Genomic DNA, 19,881 nt, shown 5'->3' with positions numbered 1-19,881 from the left:
ACCACCTCACGTCTGGATCCTCTGCTCTTTCTATTCTTTTCTTTTTCATTCTTGTGTTGAGAACACTTTAGATCCTACTTTCCAGGAAAATTTCATGTATACAATTTCTCTGCCTTCTTGCATGAAGGTATTATCCTCAGCCTTGCTTCTCATATGCTGAAAAATGGATCATAGTTTCACACTTCATACCCCAACCTTCTTATCCAGGACAAGAGAGACCATCTCATTGCCTGCCATTGACCACAAGAATCAGAACACCTGTAACCTGAGCCACCTGGAGCCAGTGCCCATCACTCTGGGCAAGGATAAGTGGCTTCTGTCTGATGATTGGCCAAACTGGAAGTTACATGTCCATCTTTCTCCCGTCACATTGTCAAGGATGCTTTCTCCTGATGGACTCGGGCTGATAAGAGTTCAGGGCTACACATGAGAGTGGAGTCAACCAGCCAAAAGCCACAAGGTGGCCATACGAGGGTGACAAAGTAGACTAGACCCTAGAGAAGTAGGCCAACAGTCCAATCTAGAAGAGAAGTTTGGAGAAGTCCCATGATTTTCTCTCTCCCTACCAATGTTTTTCACCTTTGCCACCTCTCCCATCTTAAGATTATTATTCCAGAAATGTCCACATGTGCAACGGTGGGAGCCTGCACTTGGGTCCCTCTGAATGTTCTTCTGCCCTGAGCCTCTCCTCTCAGACCCTGAACAAATTACAGCTAAGTCCCTTTCCCCTAAGTAAACCCAGAAAATTCCTGTACTAAGAAACTATTTAGAAACAACAATTAAAATCTTAAAAAATCAAGAAAGCAAAATTTTCAAACCCCAAAGACTATGACCTTTTCTTCCCACTACCTTATACTCCAAATGTCCCTGCTGCATGGTCAGGGCTTGAGAAAGGTTTATTGAGTGAATTAATGAAATCTATAGTAACTAAAGTCTATCCATGGATGTTTCCACTGCTTTTGGGGTCATAAGTCACAAGTGTCCATGTTCATTATTCACGGAGTCTGTCTGTACAGATTGGTCTACCTACTGGCATTGATATGTAACCCCAGACACATGTGCTCATTGCTGTTCATGGACACATAGAGTGGCCAACATGTGTCACACACCCCACATGTTCCCTGGTGAGGCTGAACCAGGTACCGCTCTGCCTTCCTGTGTGAATTCCCACACTGCAAACATGTGCCCATTCATGATCCATTTGGTACCACACTTTCCTCACTTACATGCTCTTTCTTGGTGATTTTGTATTTAAAATGACCCTGAATCCCAGAGCTACAAGGAGCATGGGTGGCCCTAAGCACAGAAGGCAGGATGTGCCTCACAGACAAAAACACCTGTGCGGGTAAGGCTCACTCAGGCTCACAAGGCAGAGTTGTGGGCCATGAGGTCAGTGGCAATGAATCAACAATGCAAAAATCCAGGAAAATGAACAGGAAATTTGTGATGTCCATGTGGAGCCACTCCAGAAAGTACTAAAGTCATATTTAGGACACAATGATGACATAACAGTAAAGGAGCTATATTCATGGAGGCAAGAGATGGTGACCATTTCTTGCTTGTTTCTAAGAGCATCATGGGCAGCAGAGCTGTGAGACTGAAAGCCAAAGACACTGGTGACCACTGGTGACCACAGTACCCAAGGCTAGAAATGTGAAACACTTCTGAGCTGGCATTTTCAGTATTGGTAAATAAAGCATATATATATGCTGTCTTTAAACAAAAACACACGTGAAACAAGGCTGTGTATTCATCAAGGGGCAAAAGCTCCAAGATCTGTAACCCTGTATTTCCCCCAGGAATAACAGCTCATGTGGCTGACTCCATGCCCTCAGCGACTGTAACACAGCAGCCACGAATGTGAGGATGCTCTGTATGCCCTCTCCCTGCCAGACCCCCGTTCTTTCCTGAGCACAACACTCTTGTTCTCTTTTCTGGACCCACTCATTTCCCTCCAAGGACACACTGGCAGTGCTACCTCTCGGGCATCGTATTTTATGCACCTATAAATCCCCTGCTGATTTTCTTAAAAAGAAAATTGTGATGCAGTGAACCCCAAGCCCCTATATTGCCAACAAACCCCAAGGTGACGTCTCTGCTGCTGTCCTGAGGGCCTCAAACAGCCAGGACCTGCATCTGCCCTCCTCCTTTCATCCACAATAGGTCCACTCCAACAGGTGTCTGGTTTAAATAATAGAAATATCCACAGACAAAACTATGTTCTCCTCAGGGGTTCAGAGATGTTACCAAGGAACCATGAAGGTATCAAGTCTCGAGGCAAAAATGAGAAGACCTTTCACAAAAAGAGCATCAAACATCTCAACTACCACAAACATGACAGGAATCACGAGAAAAAGAAAAAAGTATAAAATTGGTATAAATTCAACACAGGTATTTGTCGAGGACATATTCCATGCAGGTGAGACTCCTTGCCAAGGATACAAGTTTTTTTGTTTGTTTGTTTTGTTTTTTTTGAGGATACAAGTATTAAAAAGACATGGACTTTGCCCACAAAATGTCTACAAATTAGAAGGGAAAATGGACCTAACTGCGTGGTCACAAAGGATGGGAAGGGAGGCATATATTTCCAAAAAGAAACTAAAGGTGGTGTGAAACTCTCACAAAGCACAGACTCCTTCCACTTGTGAATCGGGGAGGGATCCCAGGAGGAAATGACATCTGTTGCCTGTGACCCAGGGAGGTACTCAGACTTCATTTTACTTTGAGAGAATTTTGAGATTTAAGTCCCAGAAAGAGGTGAGAACAACACATCCCACTAAATGACACTCAGCTGATATTGACAACTGATCATTGAGCAGAAAGGAAAGATGAAAGTTGCACACAGAGACTTGCAAATCCATCACCACTGAGCTGGGTTTAGGTAAGTGCTGGAACCAGGGCTGCAGGGATCTTACTCCAAAGGAAGGCCAGTGCACTGATGTCTCCAGTGTGATTTCCTGGGAGGAACAGATTGGAAATGCTCTGCAGCAGGTGGAGTGAGGACTTCAGGGGAAGGGGCATGGATTTGGAGGAGGGCTGAGGACAGACAGGAAGGTGGGGACACAGTTGGGAAAGAGCAGGAAGGTGGTTCCAGACTTACCAGCGCTTCCAGAGCCAGAATGCAAGACTTGCCAGAAGCACCAGGGGCACGACCACCGCCAGGAAGACCAAGCCCACGGGGCGGTGCTGCTCTGTGGGTTTGGTGCACAGAGGGTGTCAATTCCCATCCACCCCGGGTTGACCTGCACCTACCTGGTCCTTTTTGCTCCCGTCACCCTCTGCCTCACCAACCACCCTTCCTCTTTCTCCTCTCCCATCCCTGCTCATAGATGGACCCTTCAACCAACCCTCTGCTTCCTGCTGTATCTACAGGACCCTCACACCCAGCTCTCCATTTCTTAGGTCACTAATTTTAGTCCTTTATGATCTGGAGTCCCTAGAATCCCAACTTTGTATCTATCTCTCCTGCACTGCTGGAGGACCACCCTTTCCCAGCTGGACACCAGCCCTTTCTCACCCCAGTAAAGGACAATATCCTGGCCTTCTAGACTGCTGTGTCTCACTCGGCAAGAGAGGCCGGCTGCCTCCCTGGCTTCCACATCCAAGGACGTCTGAAGATACCATGTCCCGTCAGAATTGGGCAAAACGTCACCTCGTCGGGTGCCTTGTTGCTCCTGGTCACCCCGCATCCACATCACCCACACTGGCTTTGGGTAGAAGCCAGAGACGTGGCACACAAAGAGCAGATGGCCAGGCCCCTGACTCTGACTGGGGCCAGTGGACAGCCAGGCCTCTGGCCTCACTGCAGAGACAGGACAGGACTTCTCAGACTTAGAAGGTAGATTTTCACATCGCTTTAGATACACACGTCTTTCCACCTCTAGAAACCTGTCAGCATCATCCCCTCTCCTTCTTGGCACCTTCTCACCCTGAATTTGAGGAAATGTGGCAAATTTTTGAGTACAGAGAGAGAATGCTTGGAGGGAGGGAGCAGGACTGACCTTGTCGCTGCAGATCTGTCTTTCCTGCGTCAAGAAGACCCAAGAGGAAATGGGGGCAGATGTCATTGATTTCTGCCTGTGTTCTTACATTGACCACATGGTACTGATTGAAGACTGTGCAGACCTGCTGAGCCCTCCTTCCTCCCTTTGGAGATGGCCACCATGACGTGTTCTGGAAGTTCATGAGATCTGATCCTTGATATGCAACCCGCGCAAATCCTACTGATGCTTCTCCAAGGTGCAGCTCACAGCCTCCTTCCAGCTGGACCTGAAAGGGATCTTGGAAAAGGGGGTATGAGATACAAGAAAGGGGGAGGGAAAGAGATGAGATGTGGTAAATGGAAGCCAGGGACAGTGGAAGCAGAAGGAGAAACCGAGGGTATCAGAAGGAACGGGAGATTTTGGTTTGAGTGAAGGGTTAGAGAGAGGGGAAATGGTGGTCGCTGGAGACAGAGGAAAAGGTGAATGACTGAGGAAGGAATAAATGTTGGAAGAGAGATGGGAAGGTGTGGGCAGAGGACAGGGAGGGGTCCTCAGAAGAGCTGGGATGAAACCGTCTGGGGTGAAAGGAGGGCAGGGGGTACTGAAACACACAGACAGAGGTCACTGAGGGGATTGAATGGAGAAAAAAGCACATTTCAAGGATCAGTCACAGAGTAAGGGAGAGGAGGATGTCTGGCTGCAGGCCAGGGAATGGGGTGGTCACTGCAGACATTACTGGAGGCCTCAGAGCACAGCCTGAGGTCAACGAGAGGAGGGGAAGGAGCAGAAGACATAAAGCTTTTCGAGAATCAGGGTCTGGCTTCTGCCCCGTGAACAGAGGGATGTGATTCAGTTTTACAATGGGAGTCGAGAGGTTCAGCAGCCAGTGGAGGGTCTACCCAGGAGGAAGAAGGAACTCAAGGTTACACACACACCGACCACCTCCATCCCACCTGCCCTGAGGGACCTGAACTCACATTCAAGCTGCCATTGACTGACATGGTCCTGAAATACCTGAAGAAATCTAATGGAGTATGAATGGAATAACTTTTCTAGTTCAATGAGCCTCTCTTTGCTGAAGTTGCCCCTGGACCAAGGCCGCAGGAAAATGAAAGCTCCGGTCTTGCTGTCCCAGCCATGAGTCTGCAGCTGTCCCAGCCAAGCTGAACCCTGATTTTGTGTCCGGGCACGGTTGTAAAAAGATGAGGTCAGGATGATTCGAAAAGTGATTGGCTCCTGGAAGTCTGTGCCAGAAGAACAGATAGACTGAGGAAGAGGAGGGCAGAGGGAAGGAGAGAGAATCAGCAAAAGGGGCCGGGGAGGGGCACCGAAATCTGGAGGACAGGGAGCCGTAGTTCCCTCTGGAGACACGTGCTGCCCCAGAGCCCCGAGCTTGGCACCCACCATTCAGAAGAGCACAAGGCCCTGGGGTCAGGGAGGCTCAGGGAGGAACCAGGTGGACATGCCTCACTCCCCAGGAATGTGCTGGGGAACCCACACCATGTGTGCACGTGCGCACAGACACCAATGCACACACGTACACACACGCTCAGAGTTACACGTGATATGCACACATATAGACACAGATGCAAACACAGACATACAGACACCCACCCACACACGTGCACACACGGCAGAAACACACAGAGATACACACACAGGCACATATACACACATACTCATACACATATACACACATGCACACATGTACACAACAACATATGTGCACACATGACACACATCACACAAATGTAGACAAACACTCTTGCACTGACCAGGCAGGGCCACATCCTCACCATCGTCACTGTTACCGCCTGGGACAAGAACCGTGAGCAACACCAGTTGCAACAACAGCATCTTATGTGCAGATGTTCTTTCTTTCTCTCGGAAAGTGGGTCTTTGGCGTCTGTTCTCACAAACCTCCCCACACGCAGCCCCTCTCTTCTGACTTCCTTCTCAACACACACGCCTGCCCTGAGTCTCCGCGACAATGCAAATGGGCTCCGCCCTCAACCCTGGACACCTAATCAGACTCTCACTTCCCCTCCGGGTCTGACCCTCCTCTCGGCTTCCAGCTTCTCCCTGTCACCAGCCTCTGTCGTGCTCCCTGAGGCCCTGATTCAGGCCCTGTTCAGGCTGGGGAACAAGTCTCGTGTGGCATGGAAAAGGGACCCTACCTTCCATGCCTTTTCTCCTCATCCAGACAGTAACCCATGAAGACACACGGCTCCCCAGCACCCAACCCTGGACCCTGCTGTCACCCTGTCTCTCCAGTCCTTGGGACACTGCCCAAGAACTTCCTTCATGTCTCACCCTCACCCCAGCCCGTTCACATCTCTGATGTGTCACTGCTTGTGTTAAAAAATAAAATCAACCAGATAAATTTAAAGGTCACCCTCCAGTAATTGGGAAGAAGAGGGGGTCTGATCATGCAGATGACTTCCCCTCCTTGGGGGAGGGAGAGGGCTCATGTGACAGAGGACCTCATTTGTAAATTCCTCACTGATGCATGAAGACTTACATTTCTGGGGGAGGCTGGAACTGCACTTAGGTTAGGTATTAAACAAGGTTTGGGGAGTTGGCCTGGCCCAAACCGTCATTTTGAGCCCGTGGTCCTTTCCTTCCTTCCTTCCTTCCTTCCTTCCTTCCTTCCTTCCTTCCTTCCTTCCTTCCTTCTTTCTTTCTTTCTTTCTTTCTTTCTTTCTTTCTTTCTTTCTTTTTTTCTTTTTTAATTTACATCCAAGTTAGTTAGCATCTAGTGCAATAATGATTTCAGGAGTAGAATCCAGTGATTCATCCCCTACATATAACACCCAGTGCTCATCCCAACAAGTGTCTTCCTTAATGTACCTTACCCATTTAGCCCGTCTCCCCACTCACAACCCTTCCAGAAATCCTCAGTTTGTTCTCCATATTTAAAAGTCTCTTATGTTTTGTCCCCCTCCTTGTTTTTATGTTATTTTTGCTTCCCTTCCCTTATGTCCATCTATTTTGTATCTTAAAGTCCTCATATGAGTGAAGTCATATGACATTTGTCTTTCTCTGACTAATTCTGCTTACCCTAATACCCTCTAGTTCCATCCACGTAGTTGCAAATGGCAAGATTTCATTCTTTTTGATTGCTAAGTAATACTCCATTGTGTGTGTGTGTGTGTGTGTGTGTGTGTGTGTGTGTGTGTGTGTGAGTGTGTGTGTGTGTGTGTTTGTGTGTGTATCTCACATCTTCTTTATCCATTCACCCATCGATGGACATTTGGGCTCTTTCCATACTTTGGCTATTGCTGATAATGCTGCTATAAACATTAGGGTGCATGTGCCCCTTTGAAACAGCACACCTGTATCCCTTGGATAAATACCTAGTAGTTCCATCAATTGGTCGTAGGGTAGTTCTATTTTTAGTTTTCTGAGGAACCTCCATACTGTTTTCCAGAGTGGCTGCACCAGCCTGCATTCTCACCAACAATGCAAAAAAGATCCTCTTTCTCCACATCCTCACCAACAACTGTTGTTGCCCGAGTTGTCAATTTTAGCCATTCTGACAGGTGTGAGGTGGTATCTCCTTGTGGTTTTGATTTGTATTTCCCTGATGACGAGTGATGTTGAGCATTTTTTCATGTATGGGTTGGCCATCTGGATGTCTTCCTTGGAGAAGTGTCTGTTCATGTCTATTGCCCATTTCTTCACTGGATTATTTGTTTTTTGGGTGTTGAGTTTGATAAGTTCTTTATAGATTTTGGATCCTAACCCTTTTTCTGATATGTCATTCACAAGTACCTTCTCCCATTCCATTGGTTGCCTTTTAGTTTTGATGATTGTTTCCTTCACTATAGAGACTTTTTATTTTGATGAGGTCCCATAGTTCATTTTTTGCTTTTGTTTCCATTGCCTTCATAGACATGTTGAGTAAGAAGTTGCTGTAGCTGAGGTCAAAGAGGTTGCTGCCTGTTTTCTCCTTAGGATTTTGATGGTTTCCTGTCTTACGTTTAGCTCTTTCATCAATTTTGGGTTTATTTTTGTGTATGGTGTAAGAAAGTGGTCCAGTTTCATTTTTCTGCATGTCTCTGTCCAGTATTCCCAGCACCATTTGCTGAAGAGACTGTCTTTATTCCATTGGATATTCTTTCCTGCTTTGTCAAAGATTAGTTGGCCATATGTTTGTGGGTCCATTTCTGGGTTCTCTATTCTGTTCCATTTCCCTGAGTGTCCTTTCTTGTGCCAGTACCATGCTGTCTTGATGATTATAGCTTTGTAATACAGCTTGAAGTCTGGGATTGTGATGCCTCCATCCTTGGTTTTCTTTTTCAAGATTGCTTTGGCTATTAGGGGTCTTTTCTGGTTTCATACAAATTTTAGAATTGTTTGTTCTAGCTCTGTGAAGAATGCTGGTGTTATTTTGATAGGGTTTGCATTAAATATGTAGATTGTTTGGGTAGTATCCACATTTTAACAATATTTGTCCTTCCAATCCATGAGCATGGAATATTTTTTCATTTTTTCTGTGTCTTCTTCAATTTCCTTCATAAGCTTTCTATAGTTTTCAGTGTACAGATTTTTCACCTCTTTGGTTAGGTTTATTCCTAGGTATTTTATGGTTTTTGGTGCAATTGTAAATGGAATCGATTCCTTCATTTCTTTTTCTGTTGCTTCATTATTGGTATATAGGAATGCAACCAATTTCTGAGCATTGATTTTTGTATCCTGAGACTTTGCTGAATTCATGGATCAGTTCTAGCAGTTTTTGGTGGAATCTTTTGGGTTTTCCATATAGAGTATCATGTGAAGAGTGAACGTTTGACTTTCTCCTTGCTGATTTGGATGTCTTTTATTCCTTTGTGTTGCTGATTGTTGAGGCTAGGACTTCCAATATATGTTGAATAACAGTGAGCCCTTGTTGTTGTTTTTTTAAACACTTGCTCTATTTTCTTTTCAGGATTTCCCCATGATTGCCTGTATAACCGTATCAGCAACAACCAGTTCACCATTATTTTTAGGGGAGAATCAGTTGCCATCAGAGACACCACAGAACATTGAAATATCTGAAGAATACCCCCTCTGTGTGTCTTGCAGTCATATATATTCACTCACCAAACAGTCACTTAGCACCAACCTGGATCCAAGCACCTTGCTCCATGCATGACAATACAGTGTTCACAACGCAACTGCTTTATTCAAGGAGCTTTTAGTCTACTTGGGAAGAAAAACACATCAATCATGAACTATACATTTTGGTGTGCTGTCTTCTTTTAATGCGCAGACTCTAGACTAAAACAAGCCTGCTTGAAACACCATTTACTCAAGTGGTGACCCTTCCTGGTGTTTGCCCTCTCAGAATCTTGACTCAGTGGTTGGCTCAGGTGTTTCTATCCCCACTGGAACTGGATCCCAAATCCAACAGGACCTGGCAAGTGGTAGGCACTCGATGATTATTTCTGAATGATTGAATAATTCAATTCAGACATCAAATTATTCTTAAAGGTTGTGGATTATTACTGTGACATAAAGTGTATTAAGTATCAAAAAGTAGTAGTTGTAATCCTACTTGATAAAATGAGAAGATTACACAGTTTTCTGTAGGATACAAGTTTATGTTAATAATCATGAAGTTCACACAGGACCCTAAAGCAAGTCTCCCATTATTTGTAATATGAAACTGAAAGGGCGGGCCTACACCGGCCGACTCCATCTTGTTGTGTGTCCTCCACCTTGACCACGCCTCCTCCCCTTGAGTAACCTCCCGCTCACCGGTTCAAACTTCCCGATCAAAACATGCCTGGCGACCTGCGTAACAAGACTCCTACCCTTCCCCAGCCAATCGGCTGAGGCCACAGCCATTACCTCACCAACTGCCCCTAGACCCCTATAAAACCTTTGTGCTTTTGAAACTCGCTCTCTCTCCCCGGCATTTCACCGCTGCGTCAGTGCAGGTAGGGGATTGAGCTCGAGCTAGCTCGAATAAAGGCTCTTTGCTTTTGCATCGGACTCGGCTCCCTGGTGGTCTTTGGGGATCACAAATTCTGGGCATAACAAAACCATGAGAATTTGTAGCACATGGAGTTAATAGACTGTTCTGGAATCATGTATCCAGATTCCCTTCTTACTCTTCCTGCTTGAATGAGCTGGCCTTCTGGGACATGCTGACCTTCTACTTCCAGGGTGTTCTTAAGTGTTTAAAGACTCGTAAGTATTTGTTTGTGCTTTATATCATCTGGATAATGTGTTTGGGCTTGTCTTGTTATTTCTTGGTTGACCAGTAAAGAGAAATAATCTCAGGCTAATGAGAGAAAGATCATCTTTTTTGGAAAGTTCTGACAAGAACATAGAAAATTAGAAAGAGCTCACTCCCACACTTCAGATTTTGAAAAGCTGGATGATCAAGATCACTTCTCCTGAATCCATCAGAGCTAAAGGATCAGATCAACTGGTTAACCCAATATCTAGGGAAATACAGACTCACCCAAGAAAATAGAGTATGCAAACCCTCGCTTACCAAAGACAGGTGCCAGAGGCTCCATAAGCCAGAAAGAATAATTCAGCTCCAACTGTTAACAAATGACTGAAGGCTCGTTGAGTACTGGGAGGCCCTGAGAGTCACAGACTTGGGAAATTCACTGTATCTCTAGGCTTTTGTCCATCAAACTCCCAGCACTCCTGACAGGCTGGAGTCCAGGATACAGACCAAGGAACTGCCTTCCTCTGGCACAAGCTTGAGGCCTGACAACAGCGGCAGCATGAGAAGGTCAGAAAGGAGCTTTAACCTGGTGTGGGAAGGGCAGAGAGCCCCACTACCTCAGGGCACAGTGAGCCACTGTGCAGCGGGAGGAAGAGCCAGTGGGGGAAGGGACAGGAACACACCTTGTCCCAGACTAAGAGGCTCCACCAGTTGAGGCAAAATCAGGAACACTCAAAAGGCCCAGTCCCCAAACTGAAACACAAAGCACCTGGCTGAGGAGAAGACTGGGCCAAAGCAGAGGTAGTGCCCCCTTCTCTGTCCCAAGCAGGCCAGCCAGCAGGGAACCAAGGGCAGCTCCTGCTGGTGGGGGGAAAAAAGGATGAAGATATCAGAAAGAAAGAATTTCCTTTGCCCTTCAAGTTCCTTCTAGCTACACTAAAACTCAGATTGACACGGGGTAGATTAACAGGAGAAAATCAAATTTAATTGCATATGTATGGGGAATCCACACTGACACGAAATTCTAAAGACAGTGTGGTGACAGGAAGCATAAGTGAGTTCAGGAGGTGTAGGAGCCTGAAGATACAAAGGAAAGGAAGACCACTGGCAGGACGGTGAGAGGAGAGGTTTGGAAAACAAATAGGTGCCCTATTATGCAGATACATTTCTTAGGAAAAGAGGAATCTCTCTTAATAGCTCTCTTCCTGCTACAAGCAGGCAGGTGAGGGAGAGGTAAAGACCTTTTCTGGAATTTGCTGGGTTTTGGCTGCTTTTAACTCAAAATAATGCTAGGGGCAAAGTAGCCCATCTGGGGAAGGCCTGCTCTTGGCACCTATAAAGATAAATCATCCTGAAGCATATCCCAAAGAGAATACTCACAGTGAATAGGAACAAAGCCCTCAGGCCAACAGCCCTACCTACAAAGAAAGAGAGGAGAGAGGGGAGAGGGCTGTGAAAGCAGCAGCAGACACAAACCCAGGCCCCTAGATGAGACAGACTGAACCCCCTCCACCACACTGAACAAAAGAACAGGCACACACATTTCCATTCCAAAAAAATATATATCCTAATTACCTCAGTGTCTTAGCCTACTGACATGTCTGCATTTTGATCAAAAATTATTAAACACATGCAAATAAGAGGGGGTGGTGCCCCCAGGCCCCTAAAACAGTCCACACTTGCCTTCTGAGTCCCTGTGCCCACAGGAGAGCAACAGTTAGCACATTCAACAACAACAAAAAACCACAGCGGTGACAAGAAACTCCGTCACAGGTTGAGTGATAAAGACTTCAAAGAAAGGAGAAGTTTTCTATTTTAAGGCCTTGGAAAGCACTTTTCTTCCTGCTGTTTAAGTAGGAGGCCTCCCATTTGCCTTTTGCACTGGACCCTGTAAATTATAAGCCTCCAAAAATGTACAGCCATGAGTGTAGTGTGGGGAGAGTGGAGGGGCTGGGGGCTGGCGTGGGTTTGGGCAGGAAGGAGGACGAAGAATGACAAGGAAACGAGGAATGTCATTTTGGGACCAAAGTGTTGGGACCTGGGCAGAGACACCAATGGTCATAACAGATGCAGAAGGAGAAGGGGGCCAGAAGACAGACTGTCAGCAAAAAGATTTAGGGGTCCCTGTGGGCAAAAAGACAAAACATAGCTTTCCTGACACAAGAATAGTCATTTTAGGCCCCCAGCCATCCTGTAAAAGAAGGTAAGAACAGCCACTATCAGGCCAGGAGATAGCCTAATCCTATCACAAGAAATCAGTGGTAAAATTCCCAGACCTTCAAAAGTCAAGACTGACCTGACACACACTCTTGAGTTATCTTTGTAGGATGTGAACTCCTCAGAGCACCCAGATGCTGGAAGCTACTGGAGCCAGGGAATCAGTAATGCCCACTCCTGCTGGCCTCATGACTGACCTGAACTCTGTCACCTTCAGATGACTTTTGCCCCAGTACCATGCTGAATTCCCCATTGCACAACCCTCTTCATGAGAATGTGTGCATCACCCTCATTTAGAACTTCCTCAATTTTGTTGTTCGGGGAAGCACTGCTTTGGGAAATCTCCCCGGCGTTCTCCTTACTTGTCGCAAGTAAAACCCTTCCTTGTCCTATTCTTTGGCTCAGTTGTGTCTTTTGGCTCAACACCCACCAACAGGCAAGTACAGTTTTGGGTAATAGAAGGAGGAGGAAGAGAATGTGGAGGAGGAGAAGGGAACAGAAGAGGGTTGGAAGTTGAAGTGGAGCAGAGCCACTCAATCTTCAGCTCAGCTCCTGTGGGCAGAGGTGAGACACAATTAGGGGTGCAGGAAACAGCTGGCACATGAGTCATGGTTCCACTGAGGATCTGTGACTTTCTCAGCATAGGGATCGATGGCAGGCCACGCCCAAGATGGGCCACTTTGGCATGAATATTACTGTGAGTTAAAAGTAATCAAAACCCAGCAGATCCAGGAAAGGTTCTTGCCTCCCCTTCAACTGTCTAAATTTACACTGGAAAAAAGAGACTGTACCAGGAAGAGAACTATTAAGAGAGATTCCTCTTTACCTAAGAAACTTATCTGCATCTGCATAATAGGGCACCTTTGTTCTCCAAAGCTCTCCTCTCACCTTCTCACCAACAGTCTTCCTCCCCTTTGTATCCTCAGACCTCTACCCCTTTCCTGAGCTCACATAAACTTCATGTTGCCTCACTGTCTTTGAAATCCTATGTCTGCGTGGATCCCCCGTATATACAAAACTAAATTTGATTTTCTCCTGTTAATCTGTCTCCTGTTAAATGAGACAGTTTAGTCCAGCTAGAAGAATCTTGAAGGGCAGAGGGAATTCTTCCTCCCCAACACTAGCCAGCTCCACTTCTGCATGAATGCTCACCTTCAGTGGACAGAAGACAAGTTCTGAAGGAGGAGAAAGGAGGGGGGCTTCTCAAGAGAGACAGCAAACTGGGGACAAGAAGGAGTGGCTGTCGGGTCACTGACAATCGTGTGCTCCCTGGACACAGGAGCCCCAAAGGAGAAACAGGGGAGGTGTTTGGAGCTCAGCTAGCAGGGTGCCCACCCTCAGGGAGCAGGGCATCTTCCATGTCCCCAGACCTCCCTGAGGCCCTCCTGTGGCTCATTGGTGTTCAGGCCTTGAGCACCCTCGTGTTTCTCTAACAGCCTTTGCTGGGTGCCCCCCAAATACCATCACAGCTCTTGAATTTCTCCCTCCTCAGGACCCAGATGTGAGCGCCGTCCCCACACAGCCCCACACGCTCATCTGATGTGCCCTCCCCCACAGAAACCTCAGCTTCCCTGCGGTAGAAATCCACTGTCCCTGATGACCACATGCCTTTTACTGAGCTTCTCATTCCTCCACCACACTCTGCCTCCTGTTTCTCTTCTGTCTGGCTGACCTCCAGCAACATTTCCTGCATCTACTCTGTGTGCTTCTCACCTTTCACACCAAATCTCTTGTACTAAGAGAGCTTTGGACTGAGCATCAAGATAATTCCAGGCTGGGACACCCACTGGATGCAGTGAGTTGGTGAAATCATATCAGTATCTGGCCTCCGTTTCCTCATCGGCAACATGGCTGTGCTGAAAGAACTGAATATTTTCTAACAGCACTTTGGGATCTGAAATTCTTCCTGTGTTCCTGTCTTCCTGTGTCTTCCTGTGCTCCTGTCTCCTTCCATCCATGTGTTCTGCTCCTCCCCACTCGGTAGCCATGGTTCTCCTCACCTTCATCTCAGCTCCCTGGACCTCCCCTCCCTGTCCTCCTACTCCCCACCCATTCAATCCAACTTCAGTCCTTCCTTCCACTTTCACACCTAAGGCATTGTTTTCTCATATGACCCTTGGATTCCTGTATGCAAATATACCAAACGGTTATGGATTCTATTTCTGGCAAGAAGGCATGCTCCACAGTTTGCAAAGGGGATATAACAAAAACCCTCAGAAATGCAAGATTTTTAAAAGTCTTTTAGTTCTTTTTTAATGCAGAGCTGCATTCATAATGAAACAAGGGAAACACCCAGAGAATAAAACAAGAAGAAATGGGAACCTGGCCAAGACTAACATGGCACATGAGCATATAAGACGCTGTGTGGGTCGCCTGAAGGTTAGTTGTTCTGGCCACTTTGCTTGAATCAGGTGACAAGGCCTGAGACCAGGCAAATAGGTGAAAGTTACCACGGAGGCTTCTGCTGTCTCCTTCAGTGACAGGAGGGACCAGGAAAAACACACCCAATTGTACAGAAGAGGAAGTTGTCCATCTGTGTATTCCCTGAATGTTGGCTTGTTTGCTTGTTTCTCATTGTAAGAATTACTAATCACAAGTGTGATATTGGAGTTCACAATATTCTACTTGTGTGACCCTGGAGTACACAATGCAGTAAATTAAAATAACAGATGATTCCTTGTGACACTTGGTGAATTCTAACACAAAGTTAATCTCATCAACAAGCTGCAAAGGATTCCCACACATAAAGCCTTTCCTAATATAAGGGCACAACCCAAAATTAAAGAACACGGAGAAAAATAATTCATCACGAAGTTAAGTTAGCAGACAGATAAGTAATACGTTTGATCCCTCAAGAAATCACACATAGGGGAAATTATATTTTAAAAGCTGAAAGATATAAAAAGAAATAATACCAGAAAAGAAAGAGCCATTTTCAAAACCTATGAGAAAGATTTTTTTAATAGCAAATTAAAGCTTCTAGAAATAAAAATTCTAACCACTGTAATTAAAAGCTCAGTGGATGGGGGCGCCTGGGTGGCTCAGTCGGTTAGGCATCCAAATTCAGCTCAGGTCATGTTCTCACGGCTCATGGTTTGAGCCCCACGTCCGGCTCTGTGCTGACAGCTCAGACCCTGGAGCCTGCTTCTGATTCTGTGTCTCCCTCTCTCTAGCCCTCCCCCACTCACGCTCTGTCTCATTCTGTCTCTCAAAAATAAATAAACATTTAAAAGAATTTAAAAACAACAAGCTCAGTGGATGGAGTAAGTAACAACTAGGGATGCACTGATTGCTTTTTTTTTTTTTTTTTTTTTTTTTGATCTGGTTTATTTTGCCAGGACCCTTGTTATCAGATAGAAAGTAGGTAAGGATACGCTTTTGCTGTGTGTTGTTTACTCAAAGTTCTACTTAGAGCATCCTCTACAAAAACTATTTTAAGAAGGTTTTGCTTTTCCATAATATGTTCTGAAAATACTATGTAATGTTCATTTATTATCCTGCAAGGACTGTTGTATGCTTGTTTACTTTGCTATCTTGCCCACTGCCCAATTCACTAGAAGAAAACTTTGTATTGGTCTGCTGGGGCAGCCATGACAAAGTACCACAGACTGCGTGGCTCAGACATGGATTTCTACTGGTTCTAGAGACCAGAAGTCTGGGACCAAGAGGTCAACAGGTTTGGTTCCTTCTGAGGCCTCTCTCTTTGGCTTGTAGGTGGACAGCCATCTTACCTCTGTGTCTGCACCTCATATCTCCTCTGTGCATCCCTGCTGTCTCTTTGGGTACAAATTTCCTCTTCTTTTAAGGACACCATTCATAGTGGACTAGGGCCCACCCTATGGCCTCATTTTAATTACTCTTTAAAGGCCTATTTCCAAATACAGTAACATTCTGAGATACTAAGGATTAGGGCTTTAACATATAAATTCCAGGGAGACACAGCTCAGCCCATAACACTGGATATTTTCACTTTTCAAAACCTTCACTTTCAAATGTGGTTTTTTTAAACAGGGATGTTGTTGATTTCTAGACTTCAGAGACTATTGTTCTGGCTTATGAAAGTAACCTTTAACCTCCCCAAAGCCTATAACTCTGTATTGTTTTCTTATTAATAACTATTGCCCTGATAGGTATGTTTAAGTCAACATCTGTTTTCTAAAATGTACAAGTAATTTTGGTTTTTCTTTATGGAACCCCCCAAAAAAACTCATTTTTCCTCCTCTTCCACGAGGTGCACTTGAAGATGAAGAGTTACTCTTATGAGTATTAAGATTTCTTATAAATTTAAAATAATTAATGGCACAGGGATAGACTTCCAGAAGATAGGACCAGAATAACGAGTTCAGGAACAGATCCATATAAGGGTGCCTGGGTGGCTCAGTCGGTTAAGCATTCGACTTCGGCTCAGATCATGAGCTCATGGTTCCTGGCTTGCATTGGGCTCTGTGCTGACAGCTCAGAACCTGGAGCCTGCTTCAGATTCTGTCTCCTTCTGTCTCTCTGCCCCTCCCCCACTCACACTCTGTCTCTGTTTCTCTCTCTCTCTCTCTCTCTTCCTCTCCCTCTCTCTCAAAATGAATAAACATTAAAAAAAAAAGAAACAAAAACAGATGAACATAACGGAAGGGAAACAAAAATAATATAAAAACAGGGAGGGGGACAAAACAAAACAGACTTATAAATATGGAGAACAAACTGAGGGTTGCTGGAGGGGTTGTGGGAGGGGGGATGGGCTAAATGGGTAAGGGGCATTAAGGAATCTACTGAAATCATTGCTTCACTATATACTAACTAATTTGGATGTAAACTTTAAAAAATAAAAAATTAAGTTAAAAAAAATTTTTTAATGTTAATTAAGTCACTCATAAAAAAAAAAACAGATCTGTCTATATGGACACAATGTAATTGGTATTGCATATCGCTGGTATTAATCAAGTGACTAACATTGAAAAAAATAAGATGCTGCTCCTATTTTACACCATGCACAAAAATCAGGTCCAGGTATATTGTAGATCTAAATGTAAAAGGTAAAATAATTAAGCTTCTCAAAAGTAAAATACTACGGTGGTTTTCACAGTGTGATCCCCAGACCAACAGAATCAGCATCATCTGGAAATTGTAAGAAATGCAACTTCTTGGACCTCTTTCCTGACCTAAAGAATGAGAAACTCTGGAGAAAACGTGAGAAACGTTGAGAAAATTCTTAGCACAAAAACGCAGGAGATAGGCAGAGTGGCTGCAGCTAGATTCTCTAACCAGTTGCCTTTGCAACAGCTGGGCTGAGGACGCGTGAGGCAGGACACAGGAGGTGCCCGAAACCATCAAGTTTGTATAAGCAAACAAACAAAAGATATATACACAAAGTCAATGAATTCTTTCATAGGGAGACTTCAAGACCTCCGGTCTGTTCTGTAACTAACTCCCAGTGACGTCTAGTGGTGAAATACAGACATTCACCACCATCAAGTTCCCACGCTTCGATAGTGTCTAAAGAGAGTCCCCACCGAGAATTCTATGCTGTTCAGACTCACCGGTTCGGAATTAAAACCTCAGTGCCTGATGTGGACAGTCACCTGCAGTGACATCTGTTCATCTGCTGGGATCCTTATCTGAACCCATCACTTTAAGGAGAGAAGGCAAACATGACCTGGTACCTTGGAAGTGAACTGCATTGATGTGGGGAGCTTTGTAGTAAGACTTTGCCGTAAGCAGAGGATTTTATCTATCTGTGGGCTACTTCCCCCATATTTTTTCCCACAGTTACAGTTAGCCTTAAATGAGATCTCTTTTTCACATTTGTAATCTACAAGTCCTAATTTCTCTGGCTTTGGAGAAGCATTCTGCTTAAATCTCCAAATTAAAGTATCTATGAAAAAGTATACCAAGTAAATGCCATTAGGCCAGTTTAATTCCCTTATTTTAAAACCACAATGAAATGATTTCTTTTTTTTCCCAATTTTATTTATATTTTATTTAAACAAAATATTATATTTATATTTTATTTATATTTTATTAAATATAAATATATTTATATTCACTGGATCAACTCTTTTTCATATGAAAGAAATATATGTACATGGTAAAAGCTAACTGGCAATTCAGAGGTTGAATTTTACCTGTAAAGGATTTGCTTCTGTGGTTTTTCTTTTGTAGCCATTATTTACACCAAAATGGAACTTTCCCAAATGGAATTGTACAGATCTAAATGTTATTATATACAGTTTTAGCCACTATAAATTTTCTTTTGTGTTGGTTTTGCTGCTATTTACGTTTATTTTAAAATTTAGATGAAGCAAAAATAGTTGAGCTCGTTGATTTACATTTTAATGAGATAATCCATGATCTTCCTTTGTCCCAGATTAGTTTATTATGTTGCTAATTGGTCTGTGTACTTTGCAGACTGTATACTACCTGGGCAGGTTCTGGGCTGAGAAAAGAGCCCCCAACAGGAGTAAATGTTCTCCATTATATAAATTATCATGTCACCTACAAACAAAGAGAGCTAAACTTCTGGTTTGACAGTTTATGGCTGTAATTTCTTTCTTTGCCTTATTAGCTCTTAGTTAATAAGGATGGGACAACCAGTGCAATGCTGAATACAATCAGCATTTCCTGGCTCCGATCTTAGAGGAAAAGCACACAATGTCCCCATTTAGTCAGATGGCTCTGGTGACGCCCTTCATCAAATTGAGAAAGTTCTCCTTTATTCCTAGATTACTGGAAGTTTTTATCATGAGGAGGTGGTGGGTGTTTCAAATGTTTTACCTGTATCTGTTGAAATAATATGATCACCCTCCTATATTCTGCCAACATGGCGAATTCAAATGTTCGATTTTCAAATATCAAGCCGATCTTCCTCATCTGGGGTAAACCCCACCTGTTCAATACACTGTTAGATTTTATTAAATTGTGTTAAGGGTTTTTGTGCCTGAGTTTATAAGAAATATTGGTGTTAATTTTTCTTTTCCTATGATTTCTTTGTAAGTTTTTCTTATTAGGGATACACAGAGATCATAAATAGGGAACTTTTTGCTTTTAATCCACATTTTCAAATATATTGGCATAAAGTTTTCCTACAAGTCCCACTATATTCCTTTAATAAGGATGTGTGGTAATATCTTTTTATACTTAATACGGATCATTTGTTTTTTCTCTCTCTTTTCTTGATCATGTTGGATAAGTATCAATTCAATTAATCTGTTGGGTTTACTTTGTTCTGTTCTTGCCTCTTTTTTTTTCTTTTTTTTTTTTTAACGTTTATTCATTTTTTTGAGAGACAGAGAGAGAGCGAGTTGGGGAAGGGCAGAGAGAGAGGGAGACACAGAATCCAGAGCAGGCTCCGGGCTCTGAGCTGTCCCCACAGGGCCTGACGCGGGGCTTGAACTCACGAACCGTGAGATTATGACCTGAACCGAAGTCGGAATCTTAACTGACTGAGCCACCCAAGCACCTCTGTTCTTGCTTCTTAAGAGGCACGCCTAGATCACTGATTTTAAATTTTCTTTACTGTTG

At 44.3% G+C, this 19,881-nt stretch overlaps 1 protein-coding gene across 2 annotated transcripts in view; it reads right to left on the bottom strand.

The window, feature by feature from the left end:
- LOC109260403 (T-cell surface glycoprotein CD1a-like) overlaps positions 1–6,180 on the bottom strand; it is a 50,830-nt gene extending 44,650 nt beyond the window's left edge. Inside the window, exons 1-6 of one of the 2 annotated variants that reach the window (XM_019438545.2) lie at positions 5,780–6,176; positions 4,961–5,227; positions 4,002–4,280; positions 3,518–3,802; positions 3,101–3,191; positions 1,507–2,957 (exon numbers count right to left, since the gene is read on the bottom strand). In XM_019438545.2, the coding sequence (XP_019294090.2) occupies positions 2,912–2,957; positions 3,101–3,191; positions 3,518–3,802; positions 4,002–4,280; positions 4,961–5,227; positions 5,780–5,840 (1,029 nt within the window). In that variant the 5' untranslated portion in view covers positions 5,841–6,176 and the 3' untranslated portion in view covers positions 1,507–2,911. Of the gene's footprint in view, positions 1–1,506; positions 2,958–3,100; positions 3,192–3,517; positions 3,803–4,001; positions 4,281–4,960; positions 5,228–5,779 lie in introns of those variants that run through there. The other variant, XM_053908886.1, reaches the window with a different exon arrangement.
- Positions 6,181–19,881: the final 13,701 nt, after the last annotated feature.

This window comes from Panthera pardus, unplaced genomic scaffold (genome assembly GCF_024362965.1).
Source record: "Panthera pardus isolate Hobbes unplaced genomic scaffold, ASM2436296v1 HiC_scaffold_21, whole genome shotgun sequence".
NCBI classification, from domain to species: domain Eukaryota; kingdom Metazoa; phylum Chordata; class Mammalia; order Carnivora; family Felidae; genus Panthera; species Panthera pardus.
This window is presented reverse-complemented; position numbering and strand designations above follow the sequence as displayed.